The 20,097-nt window shown below is 43.2% G+C and overlaps 1 protein-coding gene across 1 annotated transcript in view; it reads right to left on the bottom strand.

Annotated features, from left to right (window-relative positions):
- Nucleotides 1–22: 22 nt before the first annotated feature.
- LOC123498920 overlaps nt 23–20,097 on the bottom strand; it is a 34,262-nt gene continuing 14,187 nt past the window's right edge. Inside the window, exons 2-4 of the mRNA XM_045246468.1 lie at nt 4,939–5,091; nt 3,572–3,756; nt 23–2,565 (exon numbers count right to left, since the gene is read on the bottom strand). Of these exons, the coding sequence (XP_045102403.1) occupies nt 1,803–2,565; nt 3,572–3,756; nt 4,939–5,091 (1,101 nt within the window). The 3' untranslated portion in view covers nt 23–1,802. The remainder of the gene's footprint in view (nt 2,566–3,571; nt 3,757–4,938; nt 5,092–20,097) is intronic.

The raw sequence follows: 20,097 nt of genomic DNA, 5'->3' as shown, positions 1-20,097 counted from the left end.
ATGGTTTGAATGACAGCATGAATAAAGCATTAGCATGTTTATGAGTACGAGTATTTCTCACAGCAGTGAAGTATTTGTCAGGTATACAAACACATCTCAGTAACTTGATCACCGTGCATGGTACTAATGTAGTTATAGGTAATCCGTCATGAAGACATTCAAATTCCCTTAATGAAGCGTGAATGACATAGGAACATTAGTAGTTGTCCCTGTATCACGTCTATTCCACGTATAAAATGTGTAAAATCTGTAAAGCTTGACAAAAGTTTTGGGTACAAAAAAATCACACGTAATCTAAAAATAAATAGTATTTCTAAACTAGATATTTGGATTCTAAGCGTCCACACAACGACGGCGGGACTATACAGGATCACTACAGGAAAGGACCAAAATGAGATTCTGCGGACGTAAATACAAATACGTGCCGAGTTTGCCCGAGCGAGGAGAGACGGGCGACAGGGGCAGAGATCTGAACTCGTCCAGACACCACAGCTCGTGTTATTACACTCACCACCTTAACTTAAATCACAGAACATAATTATTTCGATCACTCTCGGAAGAAGAGAGACGAAGCGATGAAAAAAGAAAGGAACAAAAATGTTCTTTCGAATGTTAGTACTACTAAGCACAATTCATAAAAGTACAAAAAATAGGTCTTACATTTTACACACGATGAACTTAAAACAGAAAGTTCCTCCCGTGGTCACTCAGGAGGTGATTGTGGGGGCAGCGATGCGCTATCTATGTGACCTTGAGGTGATCCCCGAACCACTCCTACTCACTGGTCAGCAGTGGCAGGATTGAGGATAGTGTGTTGCTCTGGGAGGGAGACAGGAGCGGGTCTTGGGGGCACCGTTGGTCCTTTCACATGCTACTCGTATATCTAACAGTGGGTGGGTATATGCACTATACGGTGTGCTGGCTTGACGAAACTTTATTTCTTTTCCGGTGGAAGATTGAGACAAGATCAGCAGGAACATCTGAGACTGCCAGCTGGTGCCATTGTGTGACGCTGCATAGCAAAGTGTGTGCCTTCAGTGTGGGAAGACAGCACACCGGGAAGTGCAAATAAAGTTTTCCCACCTTGGACGGATGATCATTTTTCCTCCCCTAAGTAAATCCCAACAGCACAGCACAGCTTGTGATGTTTGAGTTAGTGCTGCGCCGCGTCGCTAATGACGGCCACTAAATTGCTGCTCTAAGAGGTGTTATTGACTAGGCTGTTTACCCCCGCGACAGACTGGTGAAGAATGACTTAACAAAGAAGAATGATTTGTACAAATACTGAAAAACAAATTATTTTCATTATATAGAAGAGAAGATTAATACTCTGTCAGCAGTCCATCCTGGGGATGGGCGTTGTAGAATAACAAATACTGATAAAATGGTTTCCGATATGAGCAAAAGCAGCTGCGTACGTACATGACAGTTAGGGAGGCTGGTGCGATAGTGCAGGGTTGGAAGCATATTGTTTGTGCCGGATGTCCATCCTCTAGAGTCTAGACACGTGCTAACGTTGCGATTAGAACAATGGCTGCCAACGTATCGCTGTCGACACCCAACAGAGCTACTCATTCAGCCACCATGTAAATTATATGATCGAAAGATAGTTTCAAAAATTACTTATAATACCACAAAATTTCAATGTTTTATCATACTCATTGCAAAGACAGTGGCTACAACTTCCCGGGGTTTCCCATATAATCCAGTGTTTGTGAAGGGCGTCCCTGGAAAGGGACAGGGACGGGATCATTGTTCCGGGGTGGCCAGTGGCTGCTTCCCGCCTCGCTAAGCCTGAGGGACTATTTGGTTTTTAGATGTTTCTTCTGTGCCGTCATGACGTGCTGGATGAGACGGTGAGGAGAAGTGCGCACCGCCTCCGCCAGGCTGCCGCCGCCCCTCAGAGCTACTACACGCTCTGCTGCCATCATCACCACCTGCGCTAATTGCACAGGTGAGCTGTCACGCAGGAAATCTGGCATCGGGGAGTTACCCTCGCTACCCCTAGGTGAGTATCCCCACAATTCCTCGTGTTCCTGCTGCTGCTGCTGCTGCTGCTGTTGCTGTAGGCTGACAGGTGGGGCATCATCTCTCAGTGGTACGGACGCCTGGTGGTGACTGACTGTGATGCTGGAGGGATCCTCACTCGGCAGGGACTCAGGGGAGGGCTTTAGAAAGAAAGCCTCAGAGTCAGACAAAGGCCACTCGGCCTCTGGGCAAGGATCCAACTGTTCCCACTGCGTTTCCCACTGAAAGGCTCGCACCGCAACCCGTCCCTCTCCACAGCCGCCCATCACTCCCCAAGCCATGCTGACGCCCCCAGCCAGCGTCCGGGACAGCAGACGCAGTAGACTAGGAGAGTAGAGGTGCTTGAGAGAGCGAAGAGTGTTCACAGGACTGCAGGGAGGCAGGTTGCCTTCAGGCTGAGACCTCAGGTGGCAGGTGAGTAAGGCAAATATCACCTGGCCCACGTGGTGCACAAAGCAACGTTCCGAGGAGCCGCTGGCAGTGGCTCGCTGGTGGCCCGAGGATCCTCGCCACGTCTCGCAACCGCAGCCGGTCATCCTGGAAAGTGGGCACCATTAGGTACCATTCAGAATTTGATTCTTCACCCTACTAAATCTTAGCCCAGAGGTAATAATTTACTGCAAGACGATATATCAAATTGCAAAAGTCTATCCTAAACATTTTCATTTTCTATGATAGTACATCCACCTCTCAGGGTAACTCAATATATTTTTGTCGAGTGGCTGCAAACAGATACATAAACATAAGTAAAGAGGCTTACTCGAGGCAGCTCCTAAAAATATTCAGTACGGACATTGCTGATGAAAGGCAAGCCAAGAGCTACAAATTATCCCATCTGGTAATGTACATTGTCCTGCCCTCCGTTACGGCTGGTCGTGTCGGGGGCCGGCCTGACAACTAAAGGGACCCATTAAATACCCCAGGATTGACCTGGAAGCGTCCCTCACACACCACCTCGTCAACTGTACACACATTCTTTAGGTCTGCTGATGTAGGCCTACACTAAGGAAGACTGGAGGTGAGGTACGTACGTATGTAGTACTTTGATGCACGTACAGTACGTAGACAACTCGTCCAACAAGGCACTAACATCCAGCTTCACTGCCTTCTCAAAGCATACTAACTTTCCTTCTTGCTGCTATGAAGCGTGATTTTTTTCCCCGTGGTGTTTCCTAAAACACATATTTTATAGCTACTTTCTCGAAGCACGATATTTTTCTGTTAGCTCCTCGAAGCAAAATCTTTCCTTCCGTAACCTCCTCGATGCGTCATACCTTCTAGTATTGTCTCCTTAAAACATTTCTCCTGTGACAGAGAGAGAGAGAGAGAGAGAGAGAGGAAAAACAAATGGAAAAATAATACCAGGAGACCTCATGATCCCCGGCTGCACTATTTACTGAACTACGATCCATGATTATTATACAACAGCAACAAAACAACAACACCAACAACAACTCCTACTACTACTGCTACTACTACTACTACAAAGGGGAAAATAAAATAAAACAAACTACGCCAACTGGAAAATAAGATAATGGGTAACCTGTGTTTTCTGGAGAGCATATTCTCGAGAGCAATTCTGTCCCTGAGGAGGAAGACATTGTCGAGGGCCAGCGGGGTGTATGGGAGGCCGGCCCGTAGCATGTGGAGCAGCGCGGCGCCCACCTGGTACACCACCGTCCACACCAGCTCCTCGGGCACTGATGACCCGCAGGCAGTCAGGCGCCTCTGTACCAATGAAGGGGATGTGATTGAGAGAGAGAGAGAGAGAGAGAGAGAGAGAGAGAGAGAGAGAGAATGGTTGATTAATTTGCTGATTGAATTATTGTTTGACCATTTAATTAACTGGCTAACTGACTGATTAAATGACTATTAAACTGACTGACTGATTTAAATTACAGACACACCTACACTCTCTCTCTCTCTCTCTCTCTCTCTCTCTCACACACACACACACACACACACACACACACACACACACACACACACACACACACACACACACACACACACACACACACATCATTTTCTACTTTACACTCAATTTAACATCACCTTTAAAATTTACTTTTTGTAGACAATTTTTTTTTTTTTTTTTTTACTTTTTCCATTCAGCCTTTTGTTTTTACTACATCGCAATGTTTTGTTCTCATCCATTCGTGTGTTTCCACTTGAACGGTAACACACTCTCTCTCTCTCTCTCTCTCTCTCTCTCTCTCTCTCTCTCTCTCTCTCTCTCTCTCTCTCTCTCTCTCTCTCTCTCTCTCTCTCTCTCTCTCTCTCTCTCTCTCTCTCTCTCTCTTCTTCATCTCACTTTTCTCTCACTTTATCTTTTTATATCAATACCTTCAGATCACATTTCTAAAACGTTCTTCATTCACATTTATTCTCACCACATTCATTCTCACTTTACACTTACAAGCCATCTTCTCCACTCATCCTCCATTCATCTTCCTCATTTAACTCACTCATTGCACAGTCTCTGCCTTCATTTATCTATTCACTCAGTTTCCGTTCTCTTTCATATGTTCTTCAACCTTTCTTCGCTCCTACTTCTCACTGCAAATCCGTGCGTCTTAATTCCACTACTTTTAAAATAATCTTGTTGCAGTGATTCTAGATTCTACATTACTATGCAGGAGGAATCATACAGTTGGGAACCTGGCTAATCACCTCTGTGGCCTTGGAAAACAGTCGTGGTTAGAGGGCAATGTGTTTTTGAATAAGGGTCTATACATTTCATATGCCTTCTGATCCTCATTCCTTCGTTCCTCTTACGCATCAATTTCTACTCAGTTTCGATACTTTTCTCTCATTCATACCAGTCACTCTTCTTCTCTGTCACTCAATGCATACGATTCTCGCTCACTTTTTTCACTGAATCCTGCCTATTTTTGTTCTAACACTCACCTGGATTTGGTCGAGCGTGGCAATGGGTGTGTCCAGAAGATAGAAGGCATTCCCTGTCACATCATCGTATACAACACCCCAGACACTCATGACGTGCTGATGGTCCACCCAGAACCACGCATCCGCAGACCAGCCCAACCAGTGCCATCCACCCTGTAGAAGGAGATGCACGTCAGGTTTGGATCTCAGTAACGAAAGGAGGGAAGAAAATGAACACTCGTGATTTTTTTTTGTGAGAGAGAGAGAGAGAGAGAGAGAGAGAGAGAGAGAGAGAGAGAGAATATATACTCATATTACTTCCAACAAACCACGTAATACAAAAGTTACTAGTTTCTTATGTGGTCATATGATAAAACCACCACCACCACCACAACAACAACAACAACAACAACAACAACAACAACAACAACAACAACAAGAGGCCAACGAGATAAGAGGTGTACGGGGGTTGAGAGAAAAGTATCTGCCTACCCATGTAACACGTGCCAAACTTTCTCTCCCTAACGTCGCAGATCACTAGTATCTACCTGTTGAGTGTGTGTGTGTGTGTGTGTGTGTGTGTGTGTGTGTGTGTGTGTGTGTGTGTGTGTGTGTGTGTGTGTGCGTGTGTGTGTGTTGGGGGTTCGAGTGTTGGTTCCTATTTCCACGTTCCGTCTTTTCCAATAGTCTCCAAGCAATATCCTCTTCTCCCTCAGTTCACTTTACGTGTCGATTCTTCTTGCACTGTTTACATTTCCTTGTCATCTCTTCTCCTACCAACGGACCAAGTTCCTCTCCCCTGCGTCAGTAAGTCTCAGTTCTCACTACAGTAACGGGTTCAGTGTTTAATTGCGGAAGGGAATACCTGAGTTTGTTTTCATCCCTTGAATATTTTTTGGTTTACAGAGAGACATGATGAGAGGGATTTCCCGAGACTCTTAAAGGGCCTTGTATAATTAGCGCTTTCATGGCCACGTGAGAAGAGCCTGAGAGGAACGAGAGTGAGAGGGAGAGAAGAAGAGGGAAGGAAGAAAGTGAAGTGCCACCTGTCGTGTTTACAAGCGACTGGCACCAGCTGAATGGCATCTTTTTTGTACGAGCACCCCAACACTCCCTTCCCAAAGCTGAGGGAATCCCCGCTGGCTGGATCCTCGCCATCTCGGGAGCCATCTGTCGGGAAAATACACAACTGCTTCTCCTCTCTTTCGTACCTTCAGGAAGACTCTAACATGGTATAAGAAATGCAAGGAAAAGGAAAAGAAAACTGGTGAATTATTTTGACAGCATTTAGGTTATACTGAGATTCTTCACTAGTACAAGAGATTACGAACAGCAACAGACCTTAATTTAGTGGAATCAGCTTGCTTAGAGCCTTCAACAACACTGATTATGATATGTAAGGAAATCAACTTGTAATATACGTATATACGGTTCCCATTCCTATTGTCTGTAATGTGCTGTGGTTGTAGGCGGAGGCGGAGGCACAGAGACGGGGGACGTTTTGCAGCGCCACCAACTACAAAGGGACAAGCGAGGGACGAGGTGACACGCGAGACTTTAGGTGATGAGGAAGTTATTAAAGCCCATAATCAGAAACGCCTTCCTCTCTCACTACGACAATTTCACAAGACCACAGAGACAGCTAGCCAATCTATCACCAGAACCATAAAAATACACTTAAAAACACGCGTATCTTCAACTGGAGTCTTTGGAAAGTCGTGATGGTGAGAGAGCAAAGCGTTTCAGAATACGGGCCACAAGTCACCCAACTCAGAGTCACATCAGAGACACAGTTTAGAGTCTAGCATGTGTTTTAGTTGAGGAGAGGTAGACTGTGAAGACGAGCAGCAGTGAAGCACAACGTTGTCTGAAGAGTACAGTTCAGTAGCCAATGTTTGAAGTGTTGAGGGCGTGACCGCTTGGTGATCTGGGCGTGGTTTGAGTCCTTATGGTGGAGAGTACGACGCACCAGCTGTTTTTTTGTTTACGTTCACCTCCCCTCACCTTTATTCCCTTTACCTTCCCTTCCTTTCCCCTCAATCTTACCCTTTCCTTATTCTATCCTCATCTCTCCTCACCGTCTACTCTTTACTTTCTCTTCCTTTTCCTTTCAGGCTTACCCCTTCCTTATTTCTATCCTCATCTCCCCTCACCGTCTCCTTTTTACTTTCTCTTCCTTTTCCCTCAGTCTTACCCCTTATTCCTATTCTCATCTCCCCTCACCATTAAACCTTTACCTTCCCTTCTTTACCCGTCAGTATCACCCCTTATTCCTATCCTCATCTCCCCTAATCCTTAACCCCTTTCCCTTCCCTCCTTTTTTCCCCTCAGTTTTAGCCTTTATGCCTTTCTACACCACACAAACTTTCACTGATATTGCTCTTTTCTTTTCCATCCTGTATTTCCCAACCTTATCCTTCCTTCCTTCATTCCCTACACTACCTCCGTCATTCAGTTTCCCACCCGCCCTTCCCGGCCTCGCCCCATCGACGTACAACTGACGTCACGGGAGAGGCAAACGCGGCCGCCAAAACAGACCTAATAACCTCTGCCTGGCAACCTATTTTTGGCACGAGTCTCAGACAGATGCGCACTGAGGTAATATTCATGATTTCTTTCTTCCTCCTCTCTGTGCCTTTCTTTACGACGCAAATAAGCACGAGGTGGGAATTCAGATGTTAGTATAAATAGTAAGGAAGTGAAGAATAATAAAGAAAAATGGTAAGGGAAAACAGTAAGAATTAATCATAAATTTTGAGTGTATGAGTGAAAACATCGTCGTCATGGTAGTGATTAGCTGGAGTAAAAATAATGACAATGGTAGGAATGGTGAAATAGTAGTAGTAGTAGTAGTAGTAGTTACGTTATCAAAGTTCCTGTCCTACAAAATCGTACACGAAAAAGCAAGGCGAGGTCGCGGGCCAATCAAAACCAGCGAAGGACACCAAGACGTTTCTGCACGAGCCAATCAGAGATAAGTATGCCCTTGGAGCCCTACCCTTCAGCTCTCGTGCTCCCCCCTCCCCGCTCACCTCCCCTCCCCTCCCCTCTACTCCGAACATGTGACGACAAAGAAAGACAGGAAAGAGAAGGGAAGGACAAGAAGAGAAAGAAGGAGAGGAAGGAATGGTGACAGAGTGTTGTAAGAATGTAAGCAGTGTGAGTTGCCCTCTACACTTTTTTGAGTTGAGGCGGCTACTGTAAAAAAATTATCACGGATACGTTTCTTTTCCGTTTGGCTGAGATTTAGTAACCACGTTGGATCGTTTCGTGATTCCTGTGAATGTTTTTTTTTTTTTCTTCCTTTTTTTTTTGGGGGGGAAGGTGGGGGATTTTAATGAAGAAAGTTTTGTATCAATTTAACGAAAGTTTTATTTAGTAAAGAAACCTTTTGGTTACCTTTTTTATGAAATCAGAATCAGAACAACTTTGCTTTTTATTTTCAGGAATCAATATACGAAGCTATTATCATCATTATTGTTATTATCATTATTATCATCCTTATCATCATTATCATTACTACTACTACTACTACGACTACTAAAAATAGTAATGATAATAATAATAATAATAATAATAATAATAATAATAATAATAATAATAATAATGATAATGATTATGATAGAAATTACGCAGGAAACGAATGACGCAAACAAAGGTTTCCTTCAGCCTGATGCGTTCTCTCTCTCTCTCTCTCTCTCTCTCTCTCTCTCTCTCTCTCTCTCTCTCTCTCTCTCTCTATGACCTCGGCTGAAGCTTGGGTTTATCGGCGTGTATATTCCCAATACTAAAAATACTGGCTTATCGTCACACACACACACACACACACACACACACACACACACACACACACACACACACACAGAGAGAGAGAGAGAGAGAGAGAGAGAGAGAGAGAGAGAGAGAGAGAGAGAGAGAGAGAGAGAGAGAGAGAGAGAGAGAGAGACGCAAAAATTTATTCTGAGATTTCCTTTTACTATTTTTTCTTATGTGAACAAACCGACCGATGCATCCAAAACACGAACAATTTTTCTTCTATTTTTCTTAACAGACATAGAACAGACGGGCCCCTGTCTGATGAAGTTGCCTTTCTTTTTTTTATGTAAGAGGGAGAAAGCTGGCCAAAGACAACAAAAAATATATAAGAAGATTCACTTATTTGCCAGGTTTCTTGTTACCCTTATTTATGCCTAGAGTGACATAGCAACTCAAGGTATTTTAACATGGTAAATATTGACCACAAGTTATGACATAAATTAAACCACACCTTTCTCAACCCGACCCTCTTCTTCTTTGTTCATTATCATCTCCATTCAACACCTAACTCTCTCTCTCTCTCTCTCTCTCTCTCTCTCTCTCTCTCTCTCTCTCTCTCTCGGTAGCTGTGTGCAATAAGGTGTTTCCGGATTCACAATATAAAGAAAAAGACACACTATGGTCTACTTTCTCCTAACACGCACTAATGGCTTCAGAATCTCACTATGGTGTTTCATGCTCTCGTGCACACACACACACACACACACACACACACACACAATGGTAAAACATCTACTACCTCAACTCCTTCAATACTGGGTCACATTTTTACCTTGAGATTTATGTATGATTAGACTATTTCATTTACATTAGGAAGGGTCTATGGAGGTCAGAAGATTAATAGCCAGAATCGTCATTATTCGAATCACCCACATAAGTTTCTGAAGCTGTTTAAAATCACCAAATAGTAAGCAGAATGAATATGAAAACGCGCCATGGTACTCAAAGGGTCAAGTAGGTGATTATTTGGGGATTATAATGTAACACCAAGTCGTTCTGGGAAATAAAATGGTGTTTGGTGAATGAACATGAATATAAAGGGAAAAAGATCTGAAAAAATACGCTTTCTTTCCGTTTTTTTTTTTTTTTCGTGGCAACAGCAATGGCATCATCGAAGGAAAAAAAAAAGGATAGATATACATAAGGAAATCCATTGAGTGATGCACACGAACAGAGAAAAGAACAGGAACAATATCACAACAGAAAGTAAAATTCCAAGACACGATGATGGAAACTAGATTACAAATACAATGACAAATCAAATAAAAAATATAAGATAGAAAAAAAATATAGTGAAACAGACGAGAAAAAAAAAGAGAAAAGGAAAAACGAAAAAACTTTGAGATAGATAAAAAACAATGAAGAAAAAAATGAAATACAGAAAAGAAACATGGAAAGCAACACATTTGTCACACACACACACACACACACACACACACACACACACACACACACACACACACACACACAGGTGACAATGAACTTGTATACTGACGTTTGAAAAGCAGCCAATTATGGAGGAGGAAGAGGAAGAGGAGGAGGAGGAGGAGGAGGAGGAGGAGGAGGAGGAAGAGAGGGAGAGGTATGGGAAGAAGAAAGAGATAGAAGGACATGGGGAGAAGGAGGATGAGGAAAGGAAGTGGAGAGAGAGAGGAAAGCAATAAAGGGAGAGAGAGAGAGAGAGAGAGAGAGAGAGAGAGAGAGAGAGAGAGAGAGAGAGAGAGAAGTAAGGGACAAAGAGTATAGTTAAGATCCCTTTTGGAACTAAACTGAACACTTCCCGGTACTGAGTTGGCATGCGCTCTCTCTCTCTCTCTCTCTCTCTCTCTCTCTCTCTCTCTCTATGTATCTATCGATCTATCTATCTTTAAACCTGCACATTTAGGTCAGTATAGCACACACACACACATACACATACACACACACACACACCACACACACACACACACACACACACACACACACACACACACACACACACACACACACACACACACACACACACACACACACACACACACACACACTTCATAAAGACGCAGTTTACATGCCACACCTTCATAATTTCCGCGGCCAGAGAATTTAATAATAATCTCTCACTGACAAAGAAGCTGATTTTGGGACAGCCTGTGGAGCGGAGGCTGCCTGGGCGGGGTGACTGCGAGAGGGTGACGGGGAGCTCTTCTCTGCGGCTTCGACACTCACTGGTTGGGCCGGATTTGTGAGGGACCATCCTTGCACCGCAACATGACGACTTTTAAAAGGTTCAATTTCAAATTACACAGGTTTTTAATAGTGCTTCTTTTTGCGGTTCTAGCGGTATGTTGATAAGGTTTTGCTGTTATTAAAAGTCTTGAGACTTTATAACTTCTGTTGACAAAAGGAAGCATTCGTGATGAGGTAGCAGAGCGTTTCACAATGTAGGCCGATGTAACACACTAAGTAGATAAAAAAAAAAAAAAGTGAAACGAACTCGTAAAGAAATATGAGCTACGTAACTATTGAAGAGAAACAAATGGATATATAATGCGGAAAAAGAAAATACGCAAAATAACACAGTATACGTAACATTTTACTTTAAACACGTGGTGTAGATTAAAAAGGATGCGTCATTTATAAGAAACAATGAGTCTTTCATACCACGAATATATTAACCCCTTCAATACTGGAATACATTTTTACCTTGAGATTTGTGTGCGATTAGACCATTTCATTGACATTAGGAACAGTCTATGGAAGTCGAGAGATTAATGGCCACAGTCTTCACTATTCTAATACCCCACATGAGTTTTTGAAGCAGTACAAAATCACCACATAGAGTAAGCAGAACGAATATGGAAACGAGTCATTCTACTGAAGGAGTTAAACAAACGTCGGCAATATCTATACGATCTCTAATTGTAAAATGAAATACAGAGAACAATATACACGAAGGGGTGGGAGAGAGAGAGAGAGAAAGAGAGATAAAGAGAGAGAGAGAGAGAGAGAGAGAAAGAGAGATAAAGAGAGAGAGATAAAGAGAGAGAGAGCAACCAGAACATTATTGAAGTACGTATATACCCATTCCAAGCACTGTACAAAACCAATAACAACAACAACAACAGATCCAACTACTACTACTACTACTACTACTACTACTACTACTACTATTGTTATTACTACTACTACTACTATTACTACTACCACCACCACCACCATGCATACAACAGAAAACAGTAGCACCAATTTCAAGCCAAACAATTTAAACAATATGATCAACATTTTTTTAAGACCGCAGGACTTTCTCTTCTTGTTGTCTTGTGCCTTCGAGGAGAGACAGACAGAAAGAGAGAGAGAGAGAGAGAGCGTGTGTGTGTGTGTGTGTGTGTGTGTGTGTGTGTGTGTGTCCCGCCCTCAGAAGACGCTGCGGACGCAAGTCAGTTCCCTAAGACGTAAATGTTTGCGTCTTTCACTCTGTCTAACCGAACTGAGGCACAGCGTGGCTATTCTTAGAGGAGGAGGAGGAGGAGGAGGAGGAGGAGGAGGAGGAGGAGGAGGAGGAGGAGGAGGAGGAGGAGGAGGAGGAGGAAGAGGAGGAAGAGGAGGAGGAGGAGGAGGAGGAAGAGGAGGAGGAGAAAAACACGTGGGTAGGAAGTTAAAGAAGGAAGTTATTTGCACATGGACGTTTTCGACGATGTTTTTGGTGAGAGAGAGAGAGAGAGAGAGAGAGAGAGAGAGAGAGAGAGAGAGAGAGACGCACGATATGTTGGAAGGCGTTCAAGATGCGTGTTGTTGATCTTTAGTGTTGCGTTAACCCTCAGTTTAATGCAGAAAGGGCGTATTTATGTGTATATGTACGTATATATGTATGTATGTATGTATGTTGCTCCTCTCTACATTTTTTTCTTTCTCTTACGATGCGCTATTTTTCTGTTACACTCCTTTACGTTATTATTTTTCTTCTTTTTCCTTTTCTTCATTGTTATTATTGAGAATTTAAATGTGTGATTAGCAAAGTTTTATTGGCATACCAAATAAAGTATTGTTGTTAGTAGGTGTGTTACAGAGGAGGGGGTGGAGGAGGAGGAGGAGGAGGAGGAGGAGGAGGAGGAGGAGGAGGAGGAGGAGGAGGAGAAGAAGAAAGAGGGCAAAACGCAGAATATTTATAGGAAAAAAATTGGGAAGGGAGGAAAGGGGGCGTAGACGAGAGTGAGGAGCGAATGGGGGAGCTAGGAAGAAAAAAACAAAGGAAGAGAATAAAGGGATGAGAGATAGGAAGGAGAAACAAAATAAAGGAGCGATAAATGGCAGGAGAGAGAGGTGCAAGTGAGGGGAAAAGAGAAAGAAAACCGAAGAGAACCAAGAGAGAGATTGAGATAAGAAGAGAGGGAGAGATGATGGGAGAGAATGATGGAAGAAAGAGAAATTACTGAGAGAGAGAGAGAGAGAGAGAGAGAGAGAGAGAGAGAGAGAGAGAGAGAGGTAAGGAGGGAGGGAATGAGAGGGAGTAGTGATGCTGAGTCAAAACTGGTCCTGCTGGTGGCGAGGACAAGTTTGGTTAGAGAGAGAGAGAGAGAGAGAGAGAGAGAGAGAGCACACACACACACACACACACACACACAAGACCACCTGGCGCCAAAGGGTCTTCCCTGCGAGGAACGCGTTGCCTGAGGTGTGCCACGGGTGCCGGAGATGCAATGGTTCCCTGAGGCAGTGCCAGAATGTACTCCTCTCTCTCTCTCTCTCTCTCTCTCTCTCTCTCTCTCTCTCTCGGTCGTTGTGTTTTGTTCTACATATTTGGTCTCGTTCTTTCGTCTCTCTCTCTCTCTCTCTCTCTCTCTCTCTCTCTCTCTCTCTCTCTCTCTCTCTCTCTCTCTTTCTGTAATTCACCTCGGTCGTCTGCTGGTCACCCAGCCAGTCTTCCCCATTACGGAGCGAGCTCAGAGATTATAGACCGATCTTCGGGTAGGTCTGAGACCACAACACACTCCACACACCAAGAAAGCGAGGCCACAACCCCTCGAGTTCCATCCCGTATCTATTTTACTGCTAGGTGAACAAGGGCCACACATTAAGAGGCTTGCCCATTTGCCTCGCCGCTTACTGGGACTCGAACCAGGGCCTCTCGATTGTGAGTCGAGCGTGCTAACCATTACACTACGCGGTGTGTGTGTGTGTGTGTGTGTGTGTGTGTGTGTGTGTGTGTGTGTGTGTGTGTGTGTGTGTGTGTGTGTGTCGCGGTGCAAATGTTGCTAAGGTACATCCGCTGTGCATTTCCTCATCACAAACAGTAAGTACAATTTCAACAACACTTCATCACAAAGTTTTGCACACAGGACAGAAGAATTATTGAAACTGAACATCGACAATGACTTATCACCACCACCACCACCACCACAACTACCACCACCACCACCACCACCACCACCACCACCACCACTACCACCACCACCACCACCACCACCACCACCACCACCACCACTACCACCACCACCACCACCACCATAATTATCCCCTCTGTCCTCTCGCCTCATCATTAATTTCAGTCAACAGTCGAAGCAAATTCATCAACGCCCTTCCTTATCTTTCTGTCTTTATTTTCCTATTCCCTTATCGTTCCTCTGCATCATCTTTCTCTCCGGTGTCTATCATTTTCTAGAACTTCATTAATTTTATCCTTCTTTCTTACATCCTTTCTTCTTATTATTATATTTCTTTCATTTAAAATTTTCTCTATATTCATCCTTTATCATTACTCCTGTACTTCATCTTCTCGTTTTTTTTTCTATTTCTGGTTTCTTTACATCACGTTTCTCTTCTTTTCTATTTTCTCCTCCTCATTCTATCTCTAGCCTCTCCTCCTCCTTCATTTGTATCTACCCTATTCCTTTCCCTCCTTCAATGCATTATGCTCTCTCTCTCTCTCTCTCTCTCTCTCTCTCTCTCTCTCTCTCTCTCTCTCTCTCTCATTTCTGTCTCCATCCTTCTTCTCAACACTCGACACCTATCCTACCTCTCTCTTTATCAGTGTATATACTTCCACACTCAGCCTCGGCCTAATGTCCACTCACTCCCTTGCTTCGCACTCAGTCTCCACGTAATGATGTTTCTATTTACAGCGCTACATAAACACAGGACATCCGGATTTTTGGGAGAGGCCATTTCCGCGAGAGTACACAAAAACTTTACTACCACCACCGTCACTACTGTCACTACTTCTACTACTACTACTACTACTACTACTACTACTACTACCCCCTTTGCTCCCTCTCTAGTCTTCGTCCTTCCCTTCTCTCCAAGTGTTCGTGTCCTCCTCCTCCTCCTCCTCCTCCTCTTCCATGAGTGTCGTGTCACCAGGTTCGTCTTCAGGGGATGATCAATAATGTATTTTTTTTCTCTCTCCTATGATGGTCGTGGATTTGAATTAGGATTAGAGTAAGGAGGAGGAGGAGGAGGAGGAGGAGGAACAAAGAGGGGTAAAATATCAAAGGAAATGATAATGAGAAGAGGAACAAGAATTTAAGATCAAAACGAGTTCAAAAAAAGACGCAAGGAAAAGAAAAGAAGAGTACAGTGAATGAAAGATGAGAATAATAACCACGAAGAAAAGAAATAAACAAGAAAAAGGGAAATAAACCCAAAAAATGAAGAAAATAAACGGAATTTATAATGAAAGCGTCAGAGAAAAACGAGATTCAGAGGGAGACGATAAAAGAAAGAATAAAGGGAAACGAAGACAAAGAAAACAGAAGTAACATCGCTACTCGACCTTCACCACATCCACTAGAGTGTTTGGAAAATCCCGCAGAGGCTTCTATACACCATCTACATCAAGACTACCGCCGCTACCAACTTCTGCAACACAAAACACCGAGGATGACCTTAGAAATTATCCCAAGCATGACCACAAACACAGAGAAACGCCCCAGAAAATATCCTAGTAAGACTATGACTCGCGCCACTACCCATGCAACAGAGAAAGCCTTGAAAACAATCCCTATAAAAGCTGCAAACCATGTCACTACCCCTGTTGTAGAGAGAATCTTAGAAACAACCCCTACATAAACTACAAACCCTGCCATCACCCCTGCTAGAGATAAAGCCTTGAAAACAACCCTTATAAAGGCTGCAAACCATGTTACTATCCCTGTTACAGAGAGAATCTTAGAAACAACCTCTATAAAGACTGCAAACCTTGCCAGTACCCCTACAACAGAGAAAATCTACCCCCTGCTACGGATAGAACTTTGAAAATAATCCTCAAAAAGACTGCAAACCCTACAAAATCAATCTTTATTATCACCCCTGTTAAAGAAAACCCTATGAAATGGTTAGAGAAGATGCTCAAAGAAAGGACCTTGCCACCACTTCAAAAGGACCGCATAACGACTAAGGAAAACGTTTCTTACTGCTGTCACGTTTCGGTAAACCACACAAAAAAGATGGCACAAAAGGGACAACGTTTCAAAATACCGTGGATTGTTCAAGCTCTAATTGAAGCTACATATAACTTTCAAGGATGTTTTTTTAATGTTTTCTTTGTGACAAGTTAAAGAAATTTCATTACTATTAATACGATAAACACTTTTAACCCCTTGAGTAACATGACGCGTTTCCATATTCATTCTGCTTACTTTTCTGATTCTACACAGCTTCAGAAACTTATGTGGAGGATTAAAGCATTGACGACTCTGGCCATTAATATTCTGACCTCCGTAGATCATTCCTAATGTTAATAAAATTACCTAATCGCACACAAATTTTCAAGTAAAAATGTGTCCCAGTATTGAAGTGGTTAAGGACACGGCTAACCAACTCTATAACCTTAAAAAACATTGATGACAAAGTAAACTGTTTCTGGATACAGGTCACACACTCACAGCAGGACCACGATGCCCACCAGCCTTTGCCAATCCCCCCCACATCATCTGGACGTGCTCAGATGAAACAGAGGCCCGGTAACTTAACTCTGAGGTGGAGGACGACGAGAGGAGACCACGCCAGCCGTATCATGTGTTGCCACCGCCCACCACAACCAGCCATCAGCATCTCACACACACACACACACACACACACACACACACACACACACACACACAGATATAAACAGACATATTCTCTCTCTCTCTCTCTCTCTCTCTCTCTCTCTCTCTCTCTCTCTCTCTCTCTCTCTCTCACGGTCTATTTATCACTCCATGTCAATCAGTTTATGCTTATTTCACTTTGATTTAGTGCATTTTCATCTCCGGAGTAAATGTGAGAGAGAGAGAGAGAGAGAGAGAGAGAGAGAGAGAGAGAGAGAGAGAGAGAGAGAGAGAAAACAAATTAGAGAAAGTATGAAGGAAATAAAAGTGATGGTGGAAGATGAAGGAAGATGATGTGTGTGTGTGTGTGTGTGTGTGTGTGTGTGTGTGTGTGTGTGTGTGTACTCTTCACTCCTTCTCACTTTCACCACGAGAGAGAGAGAGAGAGAGAGAGAGAGAGAGAGAGAGAGAGAGAGAGAGAGAAAAAATTCTTTTGTTAATGTCCTCTTTATCCCTCCCTTCGCCTCGTCTCTCTCTCTCTCTCTCTCTCTCTCTCTCTCTCTCTCTCTCTCTCTCTCTCTCTCTCTCTCTCTCTCCTATATTAAGGTTTGGGTCAATTTGGGATAACTGTACTCTCTTATGTCACCACCACTATGACTACCACAACCACCACCATCACCATCACTACTATTACTATTACTACTACTACAACTACTACTGTCACTACTGCCTATATTCGTGTTGCTATTGCTGCTATTATTACTACTATTACTACTACTGCTGCTACTACTACTGTACTACAAATAACAATAATAATAATAGCAAAAATAATATTAGTAATAGCAGGAGTAGTAGTAACAACAGCTATAACGTTAGTCACAACAACAACAACAACAACAACAACAACAAGGACAACTAAATTAAACGATAACGTCATACATACAAATATTTTGCTGAATCACAGAGAGAGAGAGAGAGAGAGAGAGAGAGAGAGAGAGAGAGAGAGAGAGAGAGAGAGAGAGAGAGAGAGAGAGAGATTACGAAAAGATTTATCACAGTTCATATTTTTTTCCTTAAATCTTGTATTTTTGCTTCTTTTGTAATGCTTTGGCGTCACGTGTTTATAAAGTAACAAATAATGAGAGTAAATCGAGGATAAGAACAGCTGGAATCTAGAGGCAGTGGTAGTGAGAATAGGTGTCATGATCGGTACCTCACCCATTCACTCATCCATCAGTGAGGTTCTCTTGTATAATTAGCATGTTGGTGATGCATTAGTTAGTTAGTTAGTTAGTTTGTTAATTAGTTCCTGTGCTACGTGGATTACCGTGCGCTTGTATGTATCCCATGTATTTTTGTTAGCGACGCGAAATTCATCAAACTTGTTTAGTAAAGACTCGTTAGACGGTTCGTTTCAGCGCCACGACCACAGGAACAGTTACTACCGTACGACAATGCAGTGGTGTGTGTTGTGAGCGGCACAGTGTGCTCTGCCTCCCCACAGATCACTAGGTAATGTTTTCTTCTCGTTCACCACCATCCCATATTCCTGACAATATACATTTTTTCTGGATGTGGTGGCCAGGATAAGCACATCACGCATTGGTAAGAGAGCATGACAGCCCCTTCACACTCCTCAGCGCAGTGTCCGTACATACAGTAGTACCAGGCCGCTGGAAGGTTACACACACACACACACACACACACACACACACACACACACACACACCACCACCACCACCACCACCACACACACACACACACACACACCAGAATATCCTTGGTGCTGCATGACAGTGGCACCTCCGCCGAGCCGAGCCAAGGCAGGCCAGGGTCCGCACCTACTAATGTAACAATCTCAAGTCAATATTCAGCCCAATTTTCCGGGATTCTTGGGTGTTAAAGGGTGTTTTCTAGACGCTAGGTGTGAGAGGAAGAGGAGGAGAAGGAGGCGGAGAAGAAAGGAGAAGTGTGAGAGGGAGACAAGAGGCGGGGAGGTGCCCAGCAGACGACGTAAAAAAAAAAAACACTTCGGCCTAACATCGTCATTTGCTTCTTATTTATTAGCGGAGTTGGCATTGTTTTGATATTTAATTCATCAATAGAAACCTTCGACAAGTTATAATCTATAACAAAATTCAGACCAGCTGTGTTTTGTTTGTCGAAGAAATAACCGTTTCGTCATTTTTTCTACATTTTAATGATTTTTTATCCGAACGCCTAGGAATGTTTTGGTATTCATTTCAAGACTAGGAAAATATGAAAAACACGTACCAAGTAACAATATTCAATAAGATCTAGTTTAACAATGCGTGTTTTCAATTTTAATGTACGTTACTGGTTAAATCTTAAAATGTAGTTTCTTTATACGACGACGAATTCGTGTTTTCTTTATTTCTTTGTAAAGTAATAATTTTTCTTACTCATAAAATGTAATAGAATCTAGTGTGGCTGCGTTTTGTGTCTGGACATTATAATGTTTTTGTGGCCCCGTTCGTAAGATACAGCGAGTGTTCCTTGGATATTTCGTTGTTGTTACTGGGCTCGGTTTACTTTTTATATTTTGTGCACTAGTTAAAAAATATGGTGAGTCAAAAAATGTAGTGCATTTTATTGTGGGCGTCTTCTTTCTTCTCGTGATTTTCAAAATGAAGTTAAGTTACGTAAATATACGGGCCGAGGTGGACTCCCCTCCCTCCCTCCGTGCCTGCCTGTACAGCAATATGCAGCGAAACTTGTGGCTGTTTCCAGTCTCAAACGTAAAATAAAACCTGAATTAGCCAATTGAATAGGTAAACAACCCCCAGCATGCCTCAAATAGTGCTTAAGTAAATAAGGTGCAGACCCGTTGAGAGTGCCCGCCACCACCATCGCCACCAGGGCAGACGATACCTTCTCTCCCGCCTCCCAGCGTCCCTTCGTCAACATTTTCGTCAATTTACAGAGTGTCCCGCCAATTTCTAGGTATTTCACAGACTTAGAAGCCTAGATTGTAGTAATAGGAGGAGGAAGTGAGGAATGGAGGAGGAGGAAAAAGAAATTAGCATCGAAGGGGAAGGAGTGGATTGTTGTTATTGTAGTAGTAGTAGGAAGAAGATGAGGAATTGAGGAGGAAAAGGATGAAGGAAGGAGGAATAGAAGGCAGGAGGGTGTGGGAGAGTGGTAGTAGCAATAGGAGGAAATGAGGAATGAGGGAAAGTAATTATACAGCTTTGTGGCTCGTTTCTGATCGACGGGAAGTGAGGAGGCGGGCAAGAGCAGGTTACAGTTAATTGTGAGGTGGGTTATAATCTGCATGTAGCAAGGCACACACTTAGCCGAGCATATAAGACAATGAAGTGGAAGGAAATGCAGTAGAATG

The sequence above is a fragment of the Portunus trituberculatus genome, chromosome 48 (genome assembly GCF_017591435.1).
Source record: "Portunus trituberculatus isolate SZX2019 chromosome 48, ASM1759143v1, whole genome shotgun sequence".
In the NCBI taxonomy this organism is placed as follows: domain Eukaryota; kingdom Metazoa; phylum Arthropoda; class Malacostraca; order Decapoda; family Portunidae; genus Portunus; species Portunus trituberculatus.
This window is presented reverse-complemented; position numbering and strand designations above follow the sequence as displayed.